Source organism: Pundamilia nyererei, unplaced genomic scaffold, assembly GCF_000239375.1.
Source record: "Pundamilia nyererei isolate P.nyererei 1_Seehausen unplaced genomic scaffold, PunNye1.0 scaffold00055, whole genome shotgun sequence".
Lineage (NCBI taxonomy): Eukaryota > Metazoa > Chordata > Actinopteri > Cichliformes > Cichlidae > Pundamilia > Pundamilia nyererei.
In genome coordinates, this window is record NW_005187456.1 from 3208820 (window position 1) to 3219529 (window position 10710).

At 40.3% G+C, this 10710-nt stretch overlaps 1 protein-coding gene across 1 annotated transcript in view; it reads right to left on the reverse strand.

Moving 5' to 3' along the window:
• Window positions 1-829: 829 nt before the first annotated feature.
• The window catches only part of LOC102209179 (cytoplasmic protein NCK2), a 42186-nt gene continuing 32305 nt past the window's right edge, over window positions 830-10710 (reverse strand). Inside the window, exons 3-4 of the mRNA XM_005733914.1 lie at window positions 6084-6859; window positions 830-3066 (exon numbers count right to left, since the gene is read on the reverse strand). Of these exons, the coding sequence (XP_005733971.1) occupies window positions 2872-3066; window positions 6084-6859 (971 nt within the window). The 3' untranslated portion in view covers window positions 830-2871. The remainder of the gene's footprint in view (window positions 3067-6083; window positions 6860-10710) is intronic.

Below are 10710 nucleotides of genomic sequence, written 5' to 3' on the forward strand. Positions count from 1 at the left end.
CATCACTCTCACATAAAGATATGAAATCCCAACTGGCAGCTTGGTCCTGTCAAAGCTGAGGCAGATGGCGGTTTAATTGTGACTGACTCAGACACAAACACCCTGCGAGGGTGACCTCAATCATCAGAACGATTCTGGTTACACCAGCTGACGTTTGTAGGGGTTAGCTATTTGCCAGACAGGATTCAAGAGGCCTGGGGGGGGGACTTTAAATGGCTGAATGGGCTTGTATACAGTGGTAAACCCCGTTAGATTCCCTTAAAGAAATGTGTGAAATAAAAAAGGAAACGCTCATATTTATTTTTTTTTTTAAGAATTAGAATTAATAATCTTGAAGTGATTTTCATTTTTCAGACCGGTGCAGTCAGGTTTATTAAAAGCAGACGTGTTAAAAAGAACACAGAGGAGCATAAAGTACAATCCTGAAGTGGTTTTAAGACCCAAGGATGATAGAAAAACATCTTTAAAATCTTCATCTTCTCCACATCTTGCTTAAAGCTGATTTCATATAATTTAAACACCAAAACAATTCCAGGACAATACTGAGACAAAAGTTGAACTCAGCCAAGCTATGAAGCACGGTGGGGAAATTATTTGCAAATGCTCTGAAACCTCAGGGCCTTGATTTCATTGCTGTCTGATAATTAATCAGACAGCAATGAAATCAGCAGAGAAGGAATTTAACAGGAGTCTCATATCACCGTTAATTTGATCGCATTAGAAAATGAGAAAGCCTCTCTCTCTCAGAGCAGAACGGCTACAGCATGCTGGCATTAACCTTTCAAAGTAATCACTGAGACAGTAACCGATCACACGTAATTTAGTATTCTTCAAAAAATTTTATTGAACAAAAGTATCTCAATTCTCATCACGTTGTCGGTGATACAGTACCATAGTTGGATCTTAATGATTCATATATGCACCTCTTCTTATTTTGAATATATACATACAGTGGAGACAAGAATTAAATAACAATGCTCAATAACATTCAGATATATCATATAAAAGCTGAGGACCCCATGATCAACACTTCCATTGGTAAACAAATGCACATAGCAAACGAAAATAAGAGGAAAATGCGTGGCGGGACTAAGGTTATAACTTTCAGCTAAGATGAGAATGTATTTGGTTTCTTGACAGTGAAAGATGAATTTTTTTTATATATGTGTATATAAAGAGACAGAAACCTAAGCCCTGCTCCACTCTGTTACGGTTCCTACACCGGTTAGACATGCACAACACACATCAAGGGTACAATGGCATCTCTATATTTACCCAGAAACAATTATCTTTGATTTCACTTCTACCTGAAGTGTCACAAACTGTTTAGCTGGCCATGCTAAAGGCAGACAATCCCGATTTCAGGGTGGATTATTACTATTCATTTTACTTTTATAAAGACAACTTCGTTCAATTTTTCTTTTTTGCTAGATTCAAAGAGCCCAGGCTTCAGACCGGTCATATGTTCAGTAAAACTGGACTACTCCAAGTCATTTTGTGATTCATTTGTTAATAAAAGAAAGATTTTGTGATTTGTAAAGGCAGTATATCATTTCCTAAATACTCTGAAACAGGGTCTCAGGTAATAACTTTACCATTTTTCCTTTTTAAAGACTTTTTTGGTATAATATCCCTTCCAAAGTTCTCATCGGTCAGATGTGAGAAGGTATTTTATTTCCATGGGCAGGCGCTGGAGCAGATCAAGTGGAATTACTCAGGTTAGCAGAAAAAAGCTTTTTATTATTCTTCAGTCAGTATCGTGAAATACTGGAGAACAGTAACATGTCCAGCGTGACACTATAAAGCATGAGCACAGAGTTATGAACGACTGGCGTACTATGGCGAGTGCAGTGCAGCCCTGGAGCCAGTAGTAATGGGTACAAGGTGGCACATTTGGTTACACAAATAAAACATTTAAACTCTACAGGAAATCAGAAGTCTCCACTATTGCATTAGTGCTCCCACCTCGACTGCTTTTAGGAAGTGCTGTATCCAGATTTTAAGTACTACAAACTAACGATGGGGTCTGTGAAGATGGAAACAAGGAGGGATTTAAGTTAAACAAAAAAAAGGAGAAATTTAAATGAGGAGAAAATGAGGAATGGTGAAAACTCTGAGACAAAGGGCAAAAGGCAAGAGAGTGATTCTGGTCACTTTGTGAAGTCACTGAATGAAGAAGCAACAGTTTAAACCTCCAGAGAGGAAATTAATTTAACTATTTTTTAAAAAGAGACAAAAAAAAAAGCATCAACTCTGTAACAAGGATTTCTTAAAAAGAAAAAAAAAAAGTGAAGAAAAAACAATGGCCAGCGATTTGACAGGACAACACCAGAGTTAGGTCCCACAGAGGTCTGAGTTCTCTCTGAACTCTTAAATGTCTGTTCTCCTGTGTGGATTAAGAGCAATGGTGTAACTTACAATGTGCGTGCTAGTAAATGAACATTATGTATGACATCAGAAGGAGAGCTCAACACCCAACAAGGCTTCAGGCGTTCTGTTAGCAGCAGATTTGATCACTGCAGTTTGCACATCTTAGATTGAGAGGCTGTTTTGTTTTTTCCTTTTTTCTCGTATTTAATTCTTTTGGCATGTTGTTGTAAATGAAGGATGCAGATATTTGCTGACACAGTGCTGGCTGTCTTCAGGTTAACGGCTCGGTTGGAGAGCTAGAGAAAGTTTCGCCTGCTCACTGCTAGGACAGATAAGACGCGGAGGTGCGAGAGAGGATCTAGACGTGGTACAGACGCCACAGCAAGAGGGTCCAGAGCTAAGGCTTGAGTTAAGACAGTCGGGGAGTGGCATTAGTGTTTGGTGTATGAGAGTGCATGTGTGTGTGTATGAGCATCCAGTGTAGGTGTGAGGGTGTGTAAATCACAGCAGCGCTTTGACCAGGTACAGCTTCTCCCCATGTTCGCTGGTGAAGATGGGAGCTTTCTTGTAATGCTCCACAAGTTCATCCATGGAGTTAAACCTGCGCTGGCCAATACAGTACACTCCGTCTGACAGCTGCACTTTAAAGTGCTTATTCTTACCCACTGCCTTCAGAGACACGGACAAGTCACTGGGCTGAAAAACAAAAAGGCAGACAGTTGTTACGGTTAGAAATGTGAGAGAATGACTGGGGGGAAAATGTGGAATTAAATTCAAAAGCAGACTGTGTTACAACCAGCAGGTGGCAGCATATGCCTAAACTTAAAGAGCTTGAACTACATTCATCCAACTGCAACATGTGAAATTCTGGTGTTCCGTGAGGAAAATAAATAAATAAAATGAATAATCCCATATACCATCCAACCCCACGTAGAAAGGTGTTTTAATGCATGTCATTGCTCTTCTTAGATGTTCAGTCCGTGCAGAGTTTTACTCTTAATGCTTCAATTTCCACTGCTGTAAGTGGGACGTTTTTTCTGAGGTTACCTAAAATCCGAATTTAAAGTTTGACCGCATGCAAGCTGTATTTATGACATCAAAAACGTACTGAAGAAATCTGAAACCCTGCGCCAAGACACAACGTAATCTTTTTAGATGCACTTAAAATAAAAAAAAGAAGAAATTCACTTCATAACAGCTGACATCAGATGGCTGCAGTGCAATGACAGAGGTGATCTACAGCAACAAATAATATACAATTCAATTTAACGGTCACCGTGAATTGTCCTTTTCATTAAAAAGAAAATTTTTTTTTAATCTAATAAACTCTGTCCTGCATGGAATCTCCTTTATTCCTCATAACACAAAGATGCATTTCAAAGCGGTTGGTTTGTAACCATTTTCAGCCAGTAATGAAGCCACAAAGGCTTTTGCTCCAAACCAGATTTATGCCTTCCTTAATCAACAGCTTTTCAGCCGTGCTTGCATAACTGAAGATATTTCAAGACAAGCTTGTTAACAATATTATGTGTTGTAGGTACTTTATTAGGTTATACAATGTCACTGGACCACAAAAAATGGTGGTTACGGAGAGAGCACTGTGCAGGCTATGCCAGCATACACTCACTGGCAAATTCATGTTCAGGTGCTCGTCAATAAAAATATCTAATCAGCCAATCATATGGCAGCAATTTAATGCATTCAGGCATGTAGACGTGGTCAAGATGACTTTCTGAAGTTCAAATTGAAAACCAGAATGGGAAGGGAAGGTGACTAAACATTAGGGGTGGGGGGAAAATCGATACTGTGTAGTATCGTGATATTTTGTTTGCTAATAACGTATCGATACAGGGACAGCAGAAATCGATATTTTGTTACAAAAAAGGTTTTTGTGCTCTGACTTCAGAGCATGTTGATCCTTTTTCTGAGCAAGAATCCTGACATTCCTTCACTGTCCAAATGTGTTTAACTTTTTTTTTGGCAGCAATAAACATGACAGTTTACTTATTTTAATTTAAGACATGTTTTATTTTAATTAAGTTTAAAACTTTTTTATTTAATGTAAAATTATATTTTGTTTTATTTCAAATTCTTCAGTTGCTGAAGGGGCTGCATGGTTTTCATATTGCGTAGCTCAGTGTAGCTATAATTGTACCAGATGGTTGCATTCAGTTAAGTTGGACTAGACTGTAATACAAACCGTTCAGTTTGTCAACAATAATACTGACTGAAAAGAGAAAGACTGAGTGTGAGACTTTGATATTAGATAAAATGAATATTGATAAAGTTTACCTTTATGTACAGAATCTGAATATCACAAAATATTTTTAAAAATTGCAATAATATCGTATCGTGCGTTAAGTATTGTGATAATATCGTATCGTGGGATGTATGGTGATTCCCACCTCTAGTAAACATGTGACTGAACTGGCACTGTCATTGGCACCAGACAGGCTGGTCTGAGTATTTCAGAAACTGATGTTCTACTGGGATTTACTACATAGCCACCTCTGATGTTTACAGAGAATGGACTGAAAAGGAGAAAATATCTGCTAAGTGGCAGTTCTCTGTGTGAAAACGTCTTGTTGATTTCAGAGGTTAGAGGAGAAGTGCCAGACTGCTTGGAGCTGACAGGAAGAGAACATTAACTTAAATAACTACTTGTTACAACTTAGGTGCGCAGAAGAGCATCTCTGTATCCACAGCACGTTGAACCTTGAAAGAGATGTACTACAGCAGCTGAAGACCACATCTGGTTCCACTTCTGTCAACTAAGAACAGGAAACTGAGGCTGCCACTCACATGGGCTCACCAGAATTGGACAACAGAACACTGGAAACACTGGAATTGTTGCCTGGTCTTATAAGTCCCTATTTCTGCTTCAACAATCAGATGGTAGAGTTTAACTCAGAATCCATTCTGCCTTGTATCAATGATTCAGGCTAGTGGTGTAACTGTGTGGGATATTTTCTTGGCACACTTTGTACTCCTTAGTACCAACTAAGGATCATTTATCAACAGCTGAGCATTGTTGCTGACCATGTCCATCCCTTGAACAGCCCAGTGTACCATCTTCAGATGTGGTTACCTTGTTGAATCTGTGCCAAGAAGATTTAAGATAGTTCTGAAGACAAAAGGGGGTCTAACGTGGTGTAACTAATGAAATGGCACGTACTGGAGTGTAATTATTACGAGCTTCAGCAGCAACGCATCACTGAAAAAACTTGAGGATTTGACCAGAAGCCTTTTGTTGTTATTAGTGTAAGCAACAGCAAAGGGTATATTCTGTACAGATTTAACACAGTTCTACAAATTAAGCTTCTAAGTAGTTAAAAAGATGGATGAAGAAAAAAAGAACACAACAATCCTTGCTAGAAGTAATTTTCACTGAGAGTGTAATTACTGTAGCAGTTTCAGGTTAAATATTTCTCCGACCAGCTGCTTCTGCTCTAAGCATGTGAATGTGAAAAATCATGTGATTGCTTATCAGGTTGCGTCTAATGTTTGTGTTAAATAGGACTGATTACTAAAAAGGTCAAGATTTCATATACATCATGTCTTTAAGCTTTTAAAATACTTAAATGCAGGTCCTGACATGGAGAAACATGCGGACTATATTTCCAAACTGCTCTTTTTTTTCTACCAGGATTCATCCTCAGTTTCTCCCAGTATCCAAAATACTACTCTATCATGACTTCACCCAAGTGACTCACCGATGACTCGCTGTCTCGTATGAGGAAGTCACCCTCTTCGCCTTTCTCGTTGAGTATGCACTCAGCCTGGTGTCTGGTGATGTTGCCGTAGTACCAGTCCCTGCCAGCGAACCTCCCTGAGCGTGCCGGTGCCAGGAGGCGGTTCTGTGGGGAGCTCGACGTAGAGGAGGGCGGGCCAGGCCGCTCGTCCAGCATCGCCACATAGTTTTTAGGTACCAGGCCCACCATGCCACGTGAGTTTTTACACCTCCACCACTCTGGGTCGTTCTCGGGCTTCTCCACCACTTCCATGACTTCTCCCTTCTCAAAGTTTAGCTCCTCCTCTGTCACTGAGCTGAAGGGGTAGAGAGTCTGAACCAGGTGAAGAACTCCCCCACGGCCACCTGTGCGCCCGTTTGCCAACAAAGTTCCTTGAGAAGCTTCGAGGTATCCCCGCGAGGAATCGCCCTCCCCTCTATCATCTGACCCTCCGAGCTCCTCTTGGACGTAATTGGAGGGAAACCAGCCTACCCGCCCCACCTGATTGCCCCGCCACCAGCCGTCACTGCACTTCTCCATCACGATCACTCTGGAGCCTTTCACCAGGGTCAGCTCATCATCCCTCTCTGCTGTGTAGGCAAACTTAACTGTAGCAGGGATATTGAGGTCATAGATTCTCTCTGCTGCTCCTACCCCAACTCCTCCACCCCCACTGCCATTGGAGGGGTACTCCGTGTCTGAGCTTGGTGTTGGGGAAGCATCTCGGGCACTCGTCTTCCTCTTAGTTTTTCCTAAACCTGTGCACATAAACAGAAACAAGAGTAACGTTACACAGATGGTAGCAAACACACAATTTTTCCCCCACATTTCTACCAGATTAGTCATATCATAATTTGGTCTCCGCAATACCCCACTTTTCTTACCAGGTCAACACCAATTGTGTCTGTCTGGTGCTAGTTAACAAATCTCATATGTCTCCATAGCTTGTCTTATACATGTCAGTTCAAATAACTGGATAGATCGCTCGTTCTACTCTGCATGTACTTTCCTGGTCAGACTTGTTCCAAATTGTTGACTATGCCACTTTCCAGTAAAGAGTCAACATGGCAGACTTCTCTCACTTGCGTCATACTTTCACTTCATTTGTACAAACGGTCCTTTCACATACACCTAGTTGGTTTAGTGTGTTTAACCATGTCTGCCCAGCTTAATAACCTAGTTAATCTGCAAAGGTGCAGAATCCATTCTGCATCCAAACTTGCATTTAGAGATAAAGATGTGATCATTTTTAGGATGAAAAGGCTTTTGTGAAGCATTGAATAGTTTAGTTTTAAAATTTTGCCGTTACAAATTCTAATAAAGAGCACAAAGGGCACCCAATGATAAGTGGGAAATGTTATAAACAGCTGAAAAGTAGGAACTTTTTCAAATAGTCATGGACATTACTTTACTACCAACATCTAATGTTCCAGGTTGTTGGAGAAAGTCTATGCCCCACAGCTCTCTGATATATTTCTACACTACCCTTATTAAGAGAGCCTTCAGCAGCTGCATGTGTGCTTCTACATGAAGCTGCACTCATCGCAGAGCAGGAGGGTGCAGGGGACTAACAAACTGGGTCTGCCAGTACTCTCTATGGCGAGTGGCAGAGAGGAGCAGTACATTCAGCTGATCAAACAATAGATAAAGATGCATAGCAGTGCATGGAGGGGAGAAAAAAAAAGAAGAAAAAAAATTGCTATATTCAAGCTTTCAGTCATTGTGATCTTTTTATATGAATAGTGCTGTGAAAGCTTGAAAGTCCGTTTATTCCATTCTCTGTAGAGATGATTCCATACTCAGGTCCAGGCTCTGAGTAGGCTTGGTACATTTTTACTCCACCAACAGCATGTTTGGGATCACTGTCATGCTGAAAAATGAAGTTGTTGCCAATTAGAAACATTATAGATGACATTGCACGGGGATCAAAATCTGATGGTACTTTTCTATTTTGACAAGATCCCGAAAACCACTGGCTGAAATGCAGCCTCAAACCATGACAGAATCATGCCTGTAAAAACTCTGTTGTACATCTCTCCTGAACTCCTCTGTATACACGGATGATCATTTACACCAAAAATTTCAGATTCTTTCCAGTTCTTGTGAAATTTTGCAGTAGCAGTTTCAATTTATCTCAGTCTTTTATAGTTCCCAGCTGTCATTTCTTTTGTCCTGCACTTGTCCAGTTAAAAAAATAAGTACACTCTGGAGATATGCCTAGTTTTGTGCTAAAGCTCTTTCAATTCAATTTTATTCGTACAGTGTCAAATCACAGAACAGTTGCCTCAAGGCACTTTGTAAAACTGCCGTCTTTGGCATTTTTCATATATTCAACTAAAGAAATGGGAATACATTATGTGTTTTTGTGACAGGGTGCTATTAACAGACCGCCTAAGGTAAAAATTAGTTCTTTGCTATACTATTATGACACAACAATGGTTCATCCCTTGAGGCAGGTGCCTTTTTCTGCTTCAGTGACTCATAGGTGAATGTTAAGTTGCTTAACCAAAACAGCAGCAAACTGCAAAACAGCAACAAAAAAACCATTCCTGTGAAAATGGTCAGGTACTAGGATTGGACTGAAAACGAACTAAAAAGCAGCCACTGTCCAAAAAACATTGAAAGACCTTCAGAAAGCCTGGAGAAGCATTCCTCAAGACTACATTTAAAGTAGAATAAAATCTGGTTGCTTGGAAGCCACATAAAGAAATGAGGGGAGCTCAGGATTTTTGCACAGTAATGTAAACACTGCTGGAATGACGGCAGCCGTTGTCGTTAACATGTGGGTATGGTGATTTTTTCAAAGAGTGGCTACAAAAATGTATTTTTACAGAGCAGAGCAGCACCTTGCTGCTTAACATGGGCCGTACTTCTGTTATTTAAAACTCCTTCAGCTTTATGATAATACAAACATGGGTAAATGAGAACGGCTTTTCTGGGATTTCTCCTGTCAGAAAATAAAGTGTATATGAAATTAGATAGTAGCAGATGAGCCAACAGATGCAACTAACTGACAAAAAGGCTGATAATAAATTGCACCGAATCACAAAATTTGCAAAAATCTGTATTAAATCAGTCGTCAAGTCTTTCACTGAATTACAGTTTAGTAGTTCTGACGTTCATACATATGGGCCCCATATTGTACCAACACTAAACATATAGAGATATTTCTGTTGTTGTGGGGAAATGGCATCAAAAATGAACCAAAACTGCTGGAAGGATGAAGCTTCTTGATCATCTCACATTTTGTGGGTCTTCAGACTCACTGGAGGGATGTTCATAAGCAATCAAAAACTAAATTTTGCATAATATGTTCCCTTAATCTTGTAAGAAATAACTAAACACTAATCAGTTCTTGTATATGAGCAGTAATGAAAGTTGCAATAACCTGAAGTAGATAACTGGAAGTAAGCAATAGTCAGAATGGCCTCGGCTGCTAGGGGAAAGGAGGCAGTTACAGTCACAAGAAAACTAATTGAGGCTGCAAGTTGTACTCATGGGCTGTTTGAAGCATTACAAGTGCAAAAAATACTTTAGATACAGGATATGCTATGAGAAACCTCAGAGGTAAAGGGCAGAGTGATACTCGCGATATTAGAATTAAGAAAGAGCTACTCCTCCACTCACACCGAGCACCCCCGCTACTCATAAGGATTGAAATGAAAGCTCATTATCTGCTTGGTATTCTGACGACATCATCTACAGGCCATGCACACATCTATTTAAATCAAAAGGCTGAAAATAGTTGGTGCTGACAGGGAATGAAAACTGGAGCAGCCACCATGGGCTTGATAATGACAGGCATATCTAGGATCAAAGTCAACTCCTGTCTTACCTGTCTCTGACTTTTTCATTCATGTACTTTCAAAGAGAAGTATTTAAAAACGCGCGTGCATTTCAGTGAGACCTCAAGTTAAAGTCTCTGAGCTGAACATAACCAAGGAGGTCTCCTCTTTTCTCAAATTCATGTTAAAATAATAATGATATGCCACACGGCTGACAACATTTATACCATTTACTTGACAGTTGAGGCTTGTGTCATATGCTCATGTGTGCCACTAATGAGTGAAGTGAGCATCTTGACAGCTAATCACCCATTTGTGCCACAGAGCAAGCTGAAATGTCACTGCTGAATAGAACATTTACATTGTTTTGAAAATTGCAGGGTTCACACAGAGTACCATGAAACTTGTTGGCAGAGAGAGGGAGGAGAGAAGAAGTGGAGTGAAGAGAGACAAGGGGTCCCTTGGCAGCTGTTCCACACACACACATACACAAAACATGCAGGAGACCAGGCACATCAGAGGCCACAGCTGACAAAAATGCAAAGAAGAGGGATGAGATAGGAATAACAAACAGATCATGTTTATGGATAGTATATATCTGATAGCTGTGTGTGTGTATGAGTGTATGGGGGAATATTCTGTATCCAGTGACTGCAATCCAACTACTAGACTCTTGGGCCCATTTCAGGTGAACCTTTACGGATAATTAAACACACAGACATACACACACCACCGAAGTAAAGACACCTGACTGCATGGGGGTGTGTGTGTGTGTGTGTGTGTGTGTGTGTGTGTGTGTGTGTGTGTGTGTGTGTGTGTGTGTG